Here is a 19258-nt window from a genome sequence, read left to right on the forward strand (position 1 = left end):
AATGTCCCTCATCGAAATGACGCATCAATTCTCTCCCTGCGCCCCGCCGCGGTTGTATAGTGGCTAAGGTACTCGGCTGCCGACCCGCAGGTCGGGGGATTGAATCCCGGCTCCGGCGGCTGCATTTCCGATGGAGGCGGAAATGTTGTAGGCCCGTGTGCTCAGATTTGGTGCACGTTAAAGAACCCCTGGTGGTCGAAATTTCCGGAGTACTCCACTACGGTGTCTCTCATAATGATATGGTGGTTTTGGGACGTTAAACCTCACATATCAATCAATAAATTCTTTCCCTGCGCCTAAGTTGGAATTCATTGGTTGGCCTTCAATGTCCATCATTGCACTCCAGTGGTCTCTATGAACTGTTCATTACTACTGTTTACAAAAACGCCAGGCCTTCACGGAAGGCCCAGCATAGTTACAGTGAAAACTAGAAGAGCGGTCTTTCAGAACTTTCAAAACACTCATTGGGTATTTACTGGAAATACGCTTGCTTGATACCCACTAGAGCATAAATTAATTTTTTGGGTAGTAGGCTGGCATTCGATATGCTATTTTTCGTCAATCTTCTGAGAAGGGTGGTATCCGCTAAACACTTGCAAGAAATTTTGTGCCAATTGTTCATGCAGTGGCTGACAACGACGATGAATTATAGCATAAGTGGGTATGCGCCACAGTTAATAGGAGAACAAAAGGAAGCTTTTGTAGTAAGTTGGAGAATTGAATGGCCCACTCGTTACGCTATAAGCATTATGCGACAACTGGTTGGTCGTTCGCTGTTTTAAAACGCTTTATAAGTCGTAATAATGCGATTGCTTTTCCGACAACAAACCTGCTTAAGGTATGTTTGCCAGCAAGTCCCAAGGGCCAGCGTAGCTCATTTGTAGAATACTGTGCTCGCACCCAGTGAACCCGTGTTCGAGCCCCACTATGTCATCGGTACTAGGTTTTTTTTTCTAATTGCGCGCAATGTGGTTACGGACATCGGCGGTGGCGGACAAGTGCGCGTGACCGGAGTTGTGCTTTTGGGTGTGAAAAATCTTGGTTGTTTTATTATTTCACTCTGATGCCATTCACCTGTGTGAGATGGGTTCCTGGGCGCAAATGGCTGGAGGGAAACAAGGTGGCTCACGCCACGGCCCATGATCACGCCTTACTCCTTCCCGCTTTCTAGACGCCAGGACTGCGTCCGCGGAGGCTGCTGAGTCTGCACCTAACACTTACTCTGCAATACTGCAGCACCATAGGCTGGCGCGCAGAGAGTATTCACCACCACACTCGAGGCTCAACAAAGCGAACAGCACCATACTGCGAAGATTTCCGAGCAACTCATACACACACGGCATACTGATGCACCGATTGTACCTGAGATTACATGAATATGTTTGCCAAATTTGCGCCGTACATGATAGGTTAGCCCACCCCATCCTCGAGTGTCCGTGCAACACACATACAGGCCTATCGCCTCCACCGATTACCTGCGACGCTGTTCAAGAAAACGAACACCTCGAAACGTGGGAGGCCTTGGAGGACCTGGACCAACAATGACGTCTCGTCGCCAAGGCCAAGGAGGCAGTGAAGGCCAAAGGGTTCCTCCCACCTAGGATGGGCGCGGAAGCTACACCGCTACGCCATTTCTAAAAATAAACGTTTATTTCTCCTCCTCTTCTTCTTGTACGAAGCATTTAACGCAATCAAATTCAGCTGCAGGTTCTTTTCTCGAATACCCAGAATATGGCTATGCAGCCTCCGGTATTCCTTAATTGCAAATTCAGAGTTAATGGCTGACATTTGTAGCTCCGTCAGCCACTTTTGAAAAGCCAGCCTTGTGTTTGGTTTCTTGATTCAAATAGAAATTACACATAGGTCAAGTTCGTTTTCGACTCGCATAACTCTTCAAACTTGGCAATCAGTACATCGACATAATTTTGTCCTCTTATGCCTCAACCTTCATAGTACGGTACATTATTCTTGTCTATTCGCCAATAATCACTACCGAAGTGGGTCCTTGCACTTCTTTTGCTTGTTTTATCAACTGCGTAGCAGTGTAAAAAGGCATGAACTCACTCGTACAAGTTTTTCCTGCAAGCCAGGTGTCGCCCGATACGTCGAGCTGCTTTGGGGGCAGCCAGATTGTTGACGGGAAGAAGGCTGGCTGCGTGGTTGTTTCAGCTGGGCAGCACCGCAGAGCACCATGTAAGCGGGCCGGCAGTACGGTGATCAACAATGTTTATTGTGGTGGAAACGAAGCAGATATAGGCAAAAATGGTGACGCAACAGGTCACACGACTTTAAGGAAATCACCAGTGACGTCATATTGTCTCAGCCATGCTACAACCAGGAGCTAAGAGACATGATACTATGATTGATTGATTGATATGCGGAGTTTAACGTGTGGAGGACTCCGGAAATTTCGACCACCCGGGGTGCCTTAACATGCACCCAAATTTGAGCACATGGGCCTATAACATTTCAGCCTCCATCGGAAATACAGCCGCCGCAGCTGGAATTCGAGCCCGCGACCTGCGGGTCAGCAGCCGAGTACCTTAGCCACTAGACCACCCCCACACGGTGAGCAAATTTGGCAAACTTTTTTCAATGTTCTTTTTTATGCAAGTTAGGCTCTACACATGTCGTGCCGTTGGTGACGGTTGTTAGAATTATTGTTAGGCGTCTGTTACGTCTGAAAACGCTGTTTGTTGCGGCAGTTTTCTGCTTCCATAAATCGCTTCCTCTCTCTACATTTTCCTCCAAAACTGTGAATGAAGAAACAGCACCCCCAAGTCACACCTTCACTATCACACCCACACACACAAGCTTACAAAGGAGTTTTGAAACAGCTAATTCCAACGTGTATGTCCACTGTCACACCGCCTAATCTCCTAAAAAAAACCACGGTTAACAAGATCCTCCTGCCTGCCATATAATTCCTAGTAAACTGATAGATGCCAAAGACAGCACTGCGCAGGGGCTCTTCAAGAAACAACGTATATTTTCTTCTAAATGGTGGAAGGCCGTTTTTTTATTCATGCATTGGGTGCTGTTGTGTTAGCTGCATTTACTTATAGGCAAAGGGCGTTGCTCTGCGTCTCCAGTTTGGCATTGTTAAAGGAAACAAGAACGGGAGCACTTGTAACGTGCTCTACATGGTTAACCACTTTTCCTAAACACACTCCAGCATAGCTAACTCATCCCCCTCCACCATATACCTACTGAAACTTCACGAAGCGTACCAATAAAATGGCTATCAGAGACTCCTAATAGACACTAGGTACAATTTTGATTTGATTGATATGTGGGGTTTAACGTCCCAAAACCACCATATGACTATGAGAGACGCCATAGTGAAGGGCTCCAAAATTTCGACTACCTGGGGTTCTTTACGGTGCGTCCAAATCTGAGCACACGGTGCTACAAGATTTCCGCCTCCATCGGAAATGCAACCACCACAGCCGGGATTAGATCCCGCGACTTGCGGGTTAGAAGCAGAGTACCTTAGCCACTAGACCACCGTGGTGGAGCACACTAGGTAAAAGTTTGCACAACACTAAAGATGAATATGTTCACTGGAAATACTGCAGTATTTAGAGATAATAAGAATTGCTGGGGCTCACGAACGTTATCACGTACACAAAGAGTATACCCAAATTCCTTTTTCCGGACTGCCATGTCACAATCAAGCTGTCACATTGATAAATACTTCGTCAGTAAATAAAGACCAACTGCCGGCCGCAGTTTCTAAGACTTCAGATGTATTCTCTTCTTTTTAGTAGCGCCGACATTTTGTAGAAGATGAGTAATCTAAATGTGGTCGGTAAAATGGTCAAAGTATCCTAATATGCAAGCTTACAAAACATCTTTCAATGTGCGCACGTCGCTGACTTTTCCTTCACCCTTGGCGCCTACCATCCTACGAGTTTCCTTCCGCACTGCGGTGGCTACAGGTTTGCTTTGCAAATAGGAACGGCGATCAGTCCCTCCACACGTATTCATCCTTGTTGCGTCGTCCGGTCAGCAGCTCCCTAGCGTTGCACGTCGCGTAGGGCTGCAGTAAAGCCAATAGACGGCATAGCCGAAAAAAGAAATTTATGTACCGACCATAGTGGCTGCTCTTCCCTTCGAACATATCGAGGCTTCATCGTGCTCGTTTTGCCCATAGGTTGCAAACTGGAGCTTGCATTTGCTTTAGCCTAATGTGCTGGTGTTTCGACAGTAATATAGTCGTGACTATATTGCAACACTTCCATTACGCGTTGTCAAATTCTCCATGCGCGCCTCTTGACACTTAGCACGCCTCGATAAAGAAACAGCTGATCTTGCAAATAACGACAAATGTACTTGATGCTTTGTCGTTAGCGTGAGGTGGTACTAAGCAATGGCGCATTTCACGTACTTTTGTTTTCTGTTGCTGTCAGCGTAGGGGGTAAATAGCAAGCGGAAGTTCTGACCGAAGCGGGCAATCACGTTTGCATGTTGCATGTTTGCATGTTGCATGTTGATTTGTAATCACAGTTACCGGCGGTTACTGACACGGCGATGAATAGCGCATGGCATAAATGCGACGAATAATAAACACATAACACATCGATGTGACGCAACACGTGCCACACAAGAACAAGTTTCTTGACCCTGCCATTTGAAAGGTAACTAACTATAGCTGGAACTATGTTTTCGGATGCAAGCGAGTGGATTGTTCAGCCACCGTAGCCTTGGTAGTTCTTAACGGTAGTGATGAGATAGAGTATAATAATTAGAACATGGGCCAATCTTTTGGGGTCATATTCGCGCAAGTAGTTATGTATGTAGCCTTCAACGCACAATGCTGACCTACTGGAAAAACCATGTTTGTTTACGCTGATGGTGTATTAGTTAATGTGATAAACCTATCTTTCCAATCGCTGTGTAATATTGATGACTACTCATATACGTTCATGAGCGTAAGTTCTAGGTATTTCACATTTATTTCAAGCGATCATTAGTATGATTGTCTAAGGACTTTGGGAGCAAGAATAATTCATTCTTTTTTGCTTCGACGTTAGTACAAACTGCTGAAGATTGATTGGTGCAAACGAGAAAAACTGCCGTTCTCGGAAATACTAATTTTACTACCCGCCCGTCCATATATGTAATTAAACAGTGCATGCCACGAAAAATTCTTTCACTCACCGAGCCTGGTAGGTTTGTTTGTATTGAGCTGTTACCAAGTTGTCAGATCTTTTAGTAGGAATGAGCTTTGTTATGGCGAATGGACAGTAAAGCTGCAAAATACGAGAATTACAATCATAATTAGCACATCGCGTCACCTTGAGTCGATATTAATCTAAGGTATAAAGATTAGACAATATTCACGTACATTGCCAAAAGCTAGAAAAAATATCTTGTCTTCGGTGTTGAAGTCAGCCCCACGAAGCAAGTATGGCCTTGTGTAATTGTCCACACTATTCTTCAATGCCTGCGTAAAAATAACAATAAGATAGTTGTATGGTAAGAAGTCTACAAAATGATTAGTAACGACAACTTCGTAACTCTTGCGAAAGTCGTATCGCGGATGCATTTGTTCCGAATTGTTTATCGTGCCTGAAGGGGCTGTGCAAAACTTTTTGGGCATAGTCAGGAACCGCTGCTGATCAATAGTAAGGGCTGCCGAAAACACGTAAGGAAAATATCATAGCGGAGCACGCGGCTTGAGGTTTACAATAAATTATCAATGTCAGCTGAAGATTGCTTTCTCTTCTCTCGACAAAATCGATGAAAGACGCTCAAACATCAATCGTAGAAGCTCTCCATCAGCCGTTGGCTGATCTGAGCATGACACGCTCGGTTGTTACAGGTATCGCCACGGGAGGCCAAGACTTGTTCACGCATGCGTGCTCACTTATACGGAAAGAGCCGCGTGTTTGAATCACAAAAAAAGGCAGTATATCCACGGGGTGAATGATGGAGAGCGGGGCGAACCATTCGTCCGTCCATTCGTTCTTGCTTCCGTCTGTGTGACCATCCGTGCGTCCATCCACACGTTCGTGCGGGCGTCTGTTCGTGCGTCCGCCCCTGCGTTCGTCCACGCATTCACCCCTGCGTCCATCCATGCGCCCATGCATCCGTGCAGCCATTGATGCGTCCGTCTATGCATCTGTCTGTGTGTCTGATCGTTCATCTAGTCAACACTCCAAGTACACCCTCTCGCATCTTTTCATCATATATGCGTCCGTCTGTGTGACTGTTCACGCGTCCATCCAACCGTCTGTTCGTGCGTCCGCAAGTCCATCCGTGTGTCTATCCCTGCGTTCGTCCATGCATCCGCCACTGTGTGCGTCCATGCGTCCATCCATCCGTGCGTTCGTCCATCCGCGCGTTCGTCCACGCATTTGTCTATGTGTCCGTTCGTCGATATAGTCAACACTCCAAGTGCCACCATCTCGCATCTTTTTATCATATATTTCGCATATAGAAGCACCGCCATCCAGCGGACATTCCAAGGACTGAATGAGAGGTGGCCCACGCACACTTTCTGATGGCTTGCGCTTCGTGTCTACTTCTCACCTTTACCCACCTCGACTTTATAGTATATACTAGTTCACTGTACGCATGGCACTGCGGCCCAACGCTCGCTAAACCTTTCTTAAACCAAGGAGGTTACGCCCAGAGAGTATAACCTAGCAACCCTTTCTTGTCAAATAGTGTTAAATGTACAGTATGGTCCCCTGTTATAGGGAACATTCGAATGCACACCATCAATATTCCTGGCCCTCTAAGAGCAAGTGGATTATAAAACAATCTTCATGCAAGTCAATAGTCTGTCAAGAGGAGTCGGAACATTTAACCACCAGTAGTCTCATGCACATCTAAGCTGCTAATATTCCGTAAGATAGTGAAATCTAAGCATGCTGCTCACACTGGTGTTCCCTTTAACAGTGGACCCATCTGTACATGCCAATGGCTGCTAATTGGGAATGAGAAACAGGAGCATTCGGCCTTTGGTTAACGCGCACGCTGCGAATTTTTTAATGTTATACAACGCACAGGAGAAGTCTCCCACTGGCACCACCTTCCAGGTCAAAGCGTAAGACATGTTAGGTACTACGACGAGGGACGAACGGGTGCCACGTTAAAAAGCTTCGCCCCTAAAAGAAAGTGCCCCAGGTGACGAGGCGAACGTGACATTTTCTTTGCTCATGCCAGCCCTCTCTGCGTAGAAATTCCATCGCTTTTATTGATTGATTGATTGATTGATTGATTTGTGGGGTTTAACGTCCTAAAACCAACACATGATTATGAGAGACGGCGTAGTGAAGGGCTCCGGAAAGTTCGACCACCTGGGGTTCTTTACGTGCACCAAAATCTGAGCACATGGGCTGACAACATTTCCGCCTCTATCGGAAATGCAGCCACCGCCACCGGAATTCGATCCAGCGACATGCGGGTGAGCAGCCGAGTACCTTAGCCACTAGAACACCGCGGCGAGGTGGTCTAGTGGCTTCCATTGCTTTTATCGGGAGAAGAGAAGAGAGAATGCGGTTGCAGCACTCAACAATTCCGTGTAAATCTGTTCATATTGGACCGAGTCTAAAAAGTTCTGCGATATTGAATTCGACTCATTAAACTATTTAGGTAAACCAATTTCATGGTTACTTTAAAAATTGTTTAAGGGCACACTTAAAAATTTAGTTTACGGTTGCGTGCAATTCGTTTGTGGTGTTTTCAATGAATATAAGTATTGCATACCCATAAAAACATCTTACGGCTCGTATTGCTTGTGCTCCTGAAAATGCATCTAATGCTTTTACTGAATACTGAAGCAGCTTAGAACCCTTGTAGCCAATACCTTATCTTGACGACAGGGTTGAAAATAATTTATATGCGAAGGCTGTATACACAGTTAGGTAACATAACACTGTTCTGGTGGCTCTAACTGTTGTGGGCTCAACAATATTCAAACGTGAATCTCATCACAGTATACAGATCTAGTGCTCGCCTGCTGACACCTATTTAAAGGTAAAAAAAAAACAAGAGTACATACCATAAAAGATGCTCGTAGGCCGATGTATTCCGTGAAGTGAGCCTCACCACGCTTCTTGAACTTCTCCTAAGAAAAGGAAAGGATGTAGCAAAGAACGTAATTGTGTATTATTGAATGCAACGAAGAGCAGCGTCAATTAAATAATGTGAGTGGGCTTACTGCGTTCAGTAGAGTTTTTTCGATAAGATAATAAATATTGCGCCCACCTGTCCAACAAGATAAAAAAAAAACCGCGAGCAACGCTACTAAAACCAAGAACCTCAGTGAAATGTTTTTTCACTACTGCCATCGTGTGTCCTTAGGCGGTTACCAGCCTGGATCGCCGGCGCACATAGACGGAGGCAGTGTACACCATGGTCGACACCCAAAAGCTTCTTGAAGGACTGATTTTCTATTAGTGGTTCTGCTGCTGCACTTTTGACTCAGAGGTTGAAAGAGTGATGGTCTAATTTCAACGAAAACAAAATACTAGAGGCCCGTACATTTGTTTTTGTGCTCGACTGCTTTATTTCTCTTGTATACCTCTGTTTCTCTATTTATATTAAACGCTCCAATTTCTCTTCTTGATCTTGCTCTTCTCCATTCTTTCAACCGGTCGATAGTATATTATACCACATAAGGAAGTATGCTCTGTTAGCAAGTCTTCATGGCCAAGTGGTTACGATGCCCGCTGTGAGATCATGGCCACGTGCGTTCCCGTTCCACCTCGCGAATAAACTTTGTTGCTAAGAGTTTATCTATGCTTTCTTGTATTTACATATTTATTGCTCTTGCTTTATATTTTTTTGTCTCTCAGTATCTGTTCTGTCACCGATGTGAGTAATCATTATCGTACGCCGTACAAATGGTTGCTTGTGTTCTGTAAACGAAATGGTCGATACAAGAAATGAGAAACAGAAGGCGAGTTTCAGACCAAGTTAATATGGCAGTCTAGAATAGCAGGTCAATAGCATATTACCTGTATTATTGATTTATTTACTATACACTACAGACATTTCATTTTATTTATTACGTTTATAATCACATGACGTTCATACAACTCTTACATTTCGAACAACACAATATTGGGCAATTTTCTAGAGCAGGCAGGTGCCATAACATTGAAGCGAAATTAAAAGAAAAAATGTTATGGTAATGATAGCTTTTGTTGACAGATGGCGGTGAACCAGCGGCTTGAGCAGCTCAGCTGGTAAAAAATGCAACCGGGTGGTCCGAATGACCAGAACCATTCATTATGGCGTTCCTCATATTCGTGTCCTATTGTTCAAACTTTGTAACCTTCAAAGCTGTCGAGGTCCACATGAACTATATTTAGGTACGCGCATTTCTATAATGTACCGGTTTCGCACATACTCTTTGCAGTGTAAATAGGACAATATGGAAAGAAAACCACGTGTCACAAGTCGTAAGCCATTACGAACGTGTGCCACTAAGTCACCGCCGCAGCAAGAAGAAGGGTGAAACGTCTGCTAGTTAATTCTGTGCTTACAAAATAGGTCAAAATAGCAGCATTTCTGTCATACAAGAACACAGTCGCTATGCGGGTGTACACCTATTATCACTACCATCCAATGAGGCACATAAATAAAAACTGAACCTTAGCGTCACCAGTATAAAGTTTAAAACTAACATGCGAAGGATGACAAGGCGTCTTCGAAAAAGATAGGTCCTCCTATTGAGACGTCGGCCAACCAGTTTGAGGACCTTCCACTGTTGACCCTAATTATCCCAATACGTTGTTTCCGTCTGTCGGCAGCCATCTAGATTTTAAGTAGCCTTAAGGATGACAACTGCGAATACCTTTCAATAATACGAAATGTTGGGGGAGTTGGTTTGAGGACATTCTTGGAAACATTTCGGCACGCACACAGTGGACGGGAAAGTGGGAGGCGAGAAGACAAACAAATAAACTAAAGGGTTTGTCTCCTCGCCTACCATTTTCCCATCCACTGTGTGCACGTCGAAAACTTTCTTAGAATTTACACATACCTTGTAAAAGGCAGAAAGGTTCTTTAAAAAACAAAAAAGAAAATACACAAAAGAAGCCAAATACAGAGACTTCCTACCTCAACGTCCCAGCAATCTTCATTCTTAAGGCAACTGGAATGCTTGCAGAAAATTTCCTTTGACTCCTTGTCCCAAAATTCTTTGGTCACAGCTCTTTCACCGAGTCCTCCTTTGCTGTCTTTAATCCTGACAGCTGAGAGCGTTAAATCCATAAACGTGACTCATGGCGTTTTTTTCTTCGTCTGTTAATATGTCTTGCATAAATATTTGTTATGGAGCCAAAACTTTGGCTACTTTTGCTCTAGATTGTAGTGCGTATGTATATTTAGGCAGAGATGACAACTTTCACACATACCGTGATTCAAATCGCATACCACACGATCTATTTGAAATCCAATATTATCGAATGTCTGTGTGCCAATGTTTCTCCGCAGTGTGTACACACAGGCCACAGCTTCAAATATAGAATGAGATTATGTCCAAAATTATGAGAACTCGCCCACTCAATTTCTTTGGCTGAATACCTTTGACGACTATCAATATCTCAAAATTATGCCACGCTGACTCAACCAGATGAAGTCAGGCCTTAATACAGCCACTGGTTACAAAGTTGGCCTTCGCAAGCGTGAAACGATCGTCTTATCGCAATCACGGCGAAAAACAATAACTTGAGTAAGCTGAAGACAACTTTGACGGTTAGACTGTTCAGTTCCAACTTTATTCAGAGTTTGCATAGACTGCATTTTCGTGCCTGTAGATGAGCAGCTTTGAGCTACTATATATTCTATGCTCATCTTCTATCACCAGTTGATATTGTAAAAAAAAACTATACATAGCAGCTGAAAGCAACAAAACCGTCCTTACATGCCAAAGAATTATAAGTGGTTACACTCAGAATGAAGTTTTTTGAAACAAAACACTTAGATGGTTAGTTGGAGTTCCCTTCAAAGTTACAGCTGAGTGATATAACTTGCACCAAGATTCATTCAAGTAATTTTTATAGGGAAGCTTTATCATAGTTGCAAAAGCATTCGGTATAGAATCTAAACCTTAATAGTTAGTTTGCATGTGCTGCTGCTACAATATAGCACTTAGAGGATAAACATAAACGAAATGGTCATAAATATATAAAAAGATACCACCCAGCAGGTGATACTGGGCGGAAAGACACTGCGTAAATCATCTCTGAGGGGAGATAAAATTTTCCCTATTCACCTTCGGGGATGATGAACACGGCTCACACGCGAACATTGCCAGTGCCCCCCGGTAAAGCCACGTTGTGGTATTTCGCGTTTTGAAAATTCCAACACAGCCCTGAAGCTTCCCGAGCGAAATACCACAAGGTTGCTTAGCCTATACAAGCGAAGAAAGATGTGGCGTCTCTAACTGTTTTGTTTATAGGGTTTTAAATTTTATTAGGAGAAGGTTGCTGGTCTCCTATGTACTTTTCAGCAATGAACTTTCTACTATGGATTCGCCAAACTGTGAGATGGAAATATTTTTTTCAACATTGACTTTCTTTTTTAGTACGTTTTCAATATAATTTTTAATTCACTCTAAATTGCTTATTTCAGACATTTATACAAGAGAAATATGTACAAGATGTAAGGCAAAAGGAAACTGATATGCCTCCGAACGAGGCCTTTACCCCGGACTTAACATGTTCGACAACAGAAACAGAAGTCAGCAACAAAAGCAAACAAAAACAAAAAAAACAGAAATAATCATCTCCTCATTGTGGAGTTGCAAATACAAAACAAAAGATAAGACAAACTTTGACATGAATATAAGAGAAAAAAGTTTTTACAAACTGTAATAGACAAAGTAAATATCTTTGCATATGAAACACGTACAATACAAAGCAAAAGGTAAACATCAACTCTTTACGATATATTATTGAAAGCCTATACATTTGTAGGAGACATGAGAAGTAGTTACCAATTGAAGTAAGCAATAAAATTACGCTCTTTTTGACCGAAATTAAAAAAAAGAAATTGAGCAGTTAAGAGATTAGATATTCATCATAGTATATTAGTAAATATATAATCAGCATACTCACGTACTGTCAAACCGATCAATAGCATTAGCCATAAGCATCGCAGCCATCGTTCCAATGGAGCCAAAGTTCAGTGCCCTGCCAAAAGGAAGAGAATAAATATTGATGTAATCCTTGTAAATCCCGCAAAAATTTTGACGACAGATACCTTGGCACTGGCGGTCTTCTATAGTGTGGCACGAGTGCTGCCGCCGGCAGTACTGCAATGCGAGAATAGTAAAGAAGATCTTAGGGGGTATACTCGATGCGTATTATCGACAAGATATTTCCGTTATCGTTATCATACAAACTAGTTTTTGTTTATTCAACGTGGACCTCACGCATAGGTAATTCAGTCGTGAATTCACGCAGAATTGTTTGTAGAAATTGGGCTAGCCGCAACACTTGGCGTAGCTCTTGATATTTAGGCAGTTGGATATCCTGTCACTGTGGCGTGACGTTTCCTTCGACTACAATGTCATTATGTTCAAGCGATATAAAAACTCCTTCGAAACAAAAAGAGGAACTGTAAAGCAATAGTCTTGCAAATTGAGTACATTCATTCTATAATATTTGTGGTACAGGAAACTTACTCCTTCATATCGAGTAAGTCAAATTTCAATGAAAAACTACTTAGGGCATTTCTTATCAAAAATATCTGAGTGGACTGGCACAGGGATTTCATTATTCGATTTTTCTTTGCCTACTCTTATTTTTGTGTCGCTATATTTTCTTAATAGCTTATATGCAGGAGCGATGACCCGTAACTCGCTCAAACAAGATGTAAAAAAGTTTTAAAGACGATAGTCTTGCTTGGAAACCTTAGACGCAAATATTTTGATCTGTCTATCTGTACGTTTGTCTGTTTGTTCACTATTAATGTTACCGGGTACTTGGAACGGCACCAGCTGATACCACAAATGGCCGACCCCATCCGTAGCACCCACCAATGTTGCTCAAGACTCAGCGTTCATACATGTGCGATTGTCAATTAAAAAGCATTTATTGCGTATATCTGAAGCACCATAACAACACATACATATTCTGCATGTGCGTCTTTTACTAGAAAAGGTATACATAAGGAATTGTAAAGACAGCAGCGTTTATCACGCTGCTCGGATTATGCACCGGTTGCACGAAAAGGCGAGTGTTTCCAACTCTTTACTAAGACGACACGGTGGTGGCACCTGCCCGTAGCCTTGCTTTCTACACCTTATCACCACTGAGACGGGCGCGCGTGTCCGTCTCAGAAGTGATTAGGTTCCAAGAACACTGCCAGATGGCGCTCATGTAGCACGTGTGGCGTGACTTGATGTGCTAGTTCACCTCCGCTGCACGCTCGAGGCACTCTCACGCAGCGCCTCCAGAATACTATTCACCGATTTTCTTGAGCAGAACATCAAATAAATGTTTTGTTCTCTCCACACGCAAGACTATCGTCTTTCGACGACACTTGCAGATCAACACGTAGATACGGGGGCCAATTTTTTTAACAGAAATTTCCATTCCGCTCTTTATTTGTTTTTCGTAAGAGCTATTCTGTCGTCGTTGCATCATGCAAAGACCTCCTTTTTTAATTGTAGTATTACAGTGTAACAAGCTGAAACAGAGAGCAGCTTTTTTGGTGTTCGCTGCTTACTAAAGATTTCTGCTTGTCCTAAAGTCACCAAGGAAGCTAGGAACTTTTTGTAAGTATTATTACTCAAGATTGATTCATATTGTATTAAGCATGATACTATTGAAGACACCTTAACGACGATCTTACTGATGGCGTGTTTTGCAGTTACCCCGCACTGCATGCGCAAAATCAACAAGTGAAGCCGTTAATGACTGACAGCACTCACCGAGCGTGTCGCTTCGTTCTATGTAGTATGGATGAGAAAATAGGGCGACAGCCGCAAATCTGCAGGAATAAAAATGAGACAAGGACATTACACATTGACTTCGAAAACGCTGCCAACAGTACTTTCTTCAATACGGTGTAGAGGCTGTTGAGGTGAGGAGGAAGGCGTCAACCTCAAAACAAGAGTATTGCCTAGTTCTTTGATGAGCCTTCTCGTGCGAGGATCACAGCTAGAATATCGGGACTGGGTAGGTAATTAGAAAACTCTAAAACGAAGCTAGCAGCTTTGCAGGTCATCTTATTATTTTCTAATGATATATAAAATATATAAAACTAAGTCCCAGAACGCGAAAAGATCCCCATATATACCGTTATAAGAGTTCCTAAAATTATTCTGGAAGATATTCAAAATGTACAGTAACTTTATTCACGTATTTATTTCTATATTTACTGCAGGTCACATGACCCTACCAGGAGTGAGAATACAAACTTATTATCATAAACACTGGGCAACAAAAATGGAATTCAAGCTACAATAACAAAATAAAAGAAAAGACGGAATTAATGTGATGCAGGTGAAAAATACACAATGGTAATATGGGGCAAATGGGTGGGGACACAGAAATAAGGCAACAAATTATCAAGTGAAAAAAAATAACGCTAGGCCTGCACTGTAGGCGCAGCACAGTCACAGTGAAAGGTAGAGGAGCAGCCTTTCATAGCATTTTCAAAGCTCTCATGGGGTAACTACTGGAAGCACACGTGCTTGGTTCCCACTAGGTCACTAATAATAAATGTTTGGGTAGCAGGCCGGCATTCGCTATGCTATATTTCTTCATTCTTCTGAGAATGGTGGTATGCGCTAAACACATGCTGGGAATTTTGTGCCAATTGTCCATGCAGTGGCTGACACGATGAGGAGTTATGACTGAATTGTGTATGCCCCACAGTTAATAGGGAAACAAGAACAAGCTTTTGTGATGGGTTGGAGCATTGGACGGCCCACTCGTTACGCTAATCGAATTGTGCGACGACTGGTGTTTCTTTCGCTGTTGTAAAACGCTCTATATGTCTAATTAACACGATTGCTTTGCCGACATCAAGCCTGCATAAAGCAAGTTTGACAAGTCACAAGCACCGGAGTAGCTCAGTGGTAGAACTCGAGTCCGCTGTGCTAGCACCCAGTGGACCCCGGTTCAAGCCCCACTGTGCCATTGGTGCTCGGTCATGCCTGCCTAAGGCAAGTTTCACAACAAGTTACAAGCACCGGCGTAACTCAGTGGCTGAATATTGGGCTGGCACCCAGCGGAGCCGGGTTCAAGCCTTGATGTATCATTGGGGCTAGGCTTTTTTTTTCTAATTTCGCACGATATGGTTACGGACACCAGTGGCGGCGGCGGCGGCAGTGGTGGCGGCGGTGGCGGTGGACAACATGCAACTGTGCGTGACCCGTGTTGTGATCTCACAATAGCTTTCGCTGTAAAAAAAAAAGAAGAACCATTTTTTTTTAACAGGAAGAAACGATACTGCTCAAAAAGTAACCTAACAGGGGGTACTCGGCCATGCTAAGTACAATATCCAGGTAATATTGGGTGAGTGCTTCATTGATTGAACCTCAGGATTACCTCGAGGACAGGATGTATGCGTTAGCTGGAGGTTCAAGCTGCACGCGCATACTTTTTATTAAGAGCTTATTTCAAAATATCACTAAGGCTGAAAGCAATCATTGTGTCAACATCATGTGGATAAAGGTAACACCAGAGTCTCCAAACTAGCCTGCCGACTTATGTAGCGTTTTTCTTCAGATTATTCTGAAATGCGAGTTTGACGGCTAAGCGAACGTGTCGATGGTCACGCTATATGGTTTCTACGTCACACCACTCTTTTAAAAGACAATTATTTGGCACCTTCATTTCGATTCCTTTTTTGTAGTTGGTATTTATGCTGGTGATACATTGTCTGAAAGAACTCAGCTTCTTTACTCAGGCTGCAACAAACTTGGCTAATCAGGAAAATATGTCGGCTAGCTGAGGATAAACATACGATGAGATATCGACTTACTCTCTGTATATATATTCCTCGCTCAGTTTTACAAGCTCCTAGTAGCGACTGTTTTCTTGTATCCAAAATATGTGCTCAGTGAACGATGTAGTTTCCTTCAGGAGGGGAATCTGAAAATAGTCGTAGGCTGTAGCAACTTCATTGCTAATTTTCGGAACGTTTGTATCAATCCATACGCCACGGACTCTCTACCGAATAGTCTATGACCTAGAGACCGCAGCATCTTCACATAAAATGAGCTACAATACGCTTTCTAGAAAGCGTGTTGATTTGTCCTTCTATAGTAAACATGCGCGCTTAAACAACACCTGTGAAGCCTAACAGAAACGAAAAATTTGTTGAAAGTTGGCCTGAGGAAAAAGTACTACTTGGGCAGTTCATAAATAAAACGAGCAGGCAAGTTTACACATCGTAGACTAATTACGGTCTGTGTGAATAATAACGCTACTACTCAATATTGAGAACCCCCTTCATTGTAAATGACTCTTCCATATCATGCTACAGTATGGCTGAATTTAGCTCTTCATGAGGGCGAAACGGTGGAGCAGAATGACTCTCGTTATTTCCTAAATATATTTTCAGTGCCAGCACTTAGACGAAAAGGTTTGTTGCTTTCGTATTTGACTCGTATATAAAAAATAACATTTTATGATGCATTTTATGACGCTTTAAAAATCGCAACGCAAAAGCTGCATTTGAGCTTACTATTGAATTATAAAAGTGCCACCAGATTGAGTCAACAATAAAACTCGAAGAATTATTATTTTTTGCTGGGCACAAGAGCTGAACCCACTGCAGAGGCTATTAGTTGAACTACTTAGTGTATTAACATGTGTACGTGAGTGTGTGCATTTGTGTGCGCCTGTTTATGTGCGTGTTTGCGTGACACTGCGTGTTTGCGTTTGCGTGTGTGAGTTGTGTGCACGTGTGCATGTGTTTATGCGTGTACGTGTATGTACGGGCTTGTACGTTTTTGTGTGCGTGCACGACTGTGTTTGCATGCAAACGCCTGTTTGAGTATGTGCACGATTGAGTCTGCGTGTGAGTATCAATATGCGTATGTGTTCGTTAGCATGGTGTGTGCGCGTATGTATGTTTGTGCTTGTGTGCATCTCTTTATCTGCATGCGTGTGTGTGTGCGTGCGTGCGTGTATGTGTGTGTGTGTGTGTGTGTGTATATATATGTGCGGTTGTGTGCGTGCGTGCTTGTGGAGTTGATGTAAGGATGGGTTTATGTATGCGTGCCTGATCACGTGGTATCTTGTGTGTGTGTGTTTGCACATGTATGTGCGTGTGTGTGTTGCGTCTGTATGAGTACGTACGTGTGTGTGTGCCTGCGTGTATGCATGTCTGTCTGTGTGCGTGTATGTGCGTGTGTGCGAGTGTGTGTGTGTGTATTTGTGGGCCTTTGTGTAGGAAAGATGGCGGTATAAGTGCACTTTTTTTCTGCATATGTAAAGTATCGAGGTGAGCAGGATGGTAGCGTAGATATTCCCTTAGCGTAATCAGTATCAAGGTGACGCTGGACTGCTTTGTCAACTCTCCGCGGACACTGACAGTGCCTTCATAAAGTGTAAGCGCCAAACGTTGAGCCAACAATGGTGCTTGGGCATGTGAAACTACAAGTACAGCAGTACGCCTACGTATCTTTGTGGAAATATTGCAAAAGTGGCCCGTCTGTCTCCTCTGTACCGTGTCAAATTGTGTTATTCACACCCTGTACAGATAACTTTACTTTTCATTTTTTTTCACATTTTTGTCATTGTATGGCCAATGTAAAAACTCTCGCATTTTGAAATTGACGTATATCTCTTGGCTCTTTACACGTTTGCTTTTCTTACCTAATTACTTACGCGGGCAGAAAGAAAACAAAATATGGACGTCTCAAACTGAGCGTAAGCCTTTTACCCCACTGTTATGTGCTCTGGTGTTACGCGAGCTTCCTAATAAATAAATAAATAAATAAATAAATAAATAAATAAATAAATAAATAAATAAATAAATAAACGTTTATACCTGCGTAAATCGATTAAGTGTCATTGTATATGTTCATTTCCTTTCAGCACTTGTCATTTATAAAGTAGTCAAAATACAAAAAAACACAAGGGATTGCTAATGAGGAAAATCCGCAGCGTCGGTAAAGAGAAGAGCAACTCAGAAAGAAAAAAATCACTCACGTATCTATACAGATTGTCCACTACAGTGTCATCCATCATCCAGTCAGGATAGCCAACCACTGTTTCCATTCTCGCCAACTGTAATCATTTCGAGCTACTATTAACATGGATTGAATGTGCTTACACGGTAGCACCTGTTAGCTAACTGCGCTTCAAACAGAACAATGTCAATCGTTCAGCAGCTTTGTTCTTAGTCAAGTCCGTCATCCACTTGTTTTCTAGGATGATCACTTTGAAGGACGCTTTGATGAATTGCAACATCTTGTGCACCTATTAAAATATATCGAAAACTGGTGATCTGTTTATGCACGAGCGGGTAGCATCAAAATTGCTTACGTTCTTGCGGTGGTATTTGTTGAAGTTATACTTGATATAAAGGCTGGTTCCTGCAGTGAGCATCGTTTCTGGCTTCAGTAGTCGCAAGAGGCAAGATTTTCTCACGTTCTTCCTTGCAGATGAACGTGTGAGGTTAGTCGTGTTGAAACTGTAGGTCATATACAGGTCGTGAAGAGAAGTTCCTTCCACGTTAGCCATTGATCTTATGTAACTCCATGCGATGTAGTTCTTGATGGCTATCCTAAAAAGAATTAAATCAACCAAAGCACATAAAAATGTTGTCGCTGTTTTCCAACGCCGCAGTTCTGGGCTGCCTCTTGGCAGCTCAAGATATTCAGAGGCATTAGTAAAGGCGAGAAAACATTACAATTTATGTTTCAGAACCCCAACTTGGAATTTAGCTCAAAGCTAATTTTAGGGACCACCTACAGTATCAATTAAGTGTTCCACCTAGCGTAATAGCATAAGCCCTATACATCTTTTTCTACTTCATTTGCGCTTAAATTATAATTAGCACCAAATCGGTGACACATCTTTACGCCGTATGGTGCATACTCTGGGACGGAACATTCATGGACGTGGATGTACCATAACTAGGCCATTTTTCTAGACTAGAGCCTTTAACATAAAAGCGTACCTTTTGCATAGAATGAACGTCACCTCCTACGTAATTACTGCAGGTTCCCTTAGAATCATCGGGTCGGGTATGACTGCCGCAGACCACTTTAGTTAGATGACTGCTACGTTTGGTGAATTTGTCAATGTGCCACGTTCCGGAACTAACG

General features: G+C 42.9%; 1 protein-coding gene across 4 annotated transcripts in view; it reads right to left on the reverse strand.

Moving 5' to 3' along the window:
* Nucleotides 1-12096: 12096 nt before the first annotated feature.
* LOC119163894 (neprilysin-2) overlaps nt 12097-19258 on the reverse strand; it is a 31450-nt gene continuing 24288 nt past the window's right edge. For 2 of the 4 annotated variants that reach the window (XM_075872290.1, XM_075872293.1), the window contains 7 exons: nt 18474-18714; nt 18306-18407; nt 18138-18212; nt 15961-16070; nt 13901-13959; nt 12226-12277; nt 12128-12155 (listed from right to left, as the gene is read on the reverse strand). In XM_075872290.1, coding sequence (XP_075728405.1) covers nt 15999-16070; nt 18138-18212; nt 18306-18407; nt 18474-18714 — 490 coding nt within the window. In that variant the 3' untranslated portion in view covers nt 12128-12155; nt 12226-12277; nt 13901-13959; nt 15961-15998. Of the gene's footprint in view, nt 12156-12225; nt 12278-13900; nt 13960-15960; nt 16071-18137; nt 18216-18305; nt 18408-18473; nt 18715-19258 lie in introns of all 4 variants that reach the window. The other 2 variants (XM_075872291.1, XM_075872292.1) reach the window with 2 other exon arrangements.

The sequence above is a fragment of the Rhipicephalus microplus genome, chromosome 8, assembly GCF_043290135.1.
Source record: "Rhipicephalus microplus isolate Deutch F79 chromosome 8, USDA_Rmic, whole genome shotgun sequence".
In the NCBI taxonomy this organism is placed as follows: Eukaryota; Metazoa; Arthropoda; class Arachnida; order Ixodida; family Ixodidae; genus Rhipicephalus; species Rhipicephalus microplus.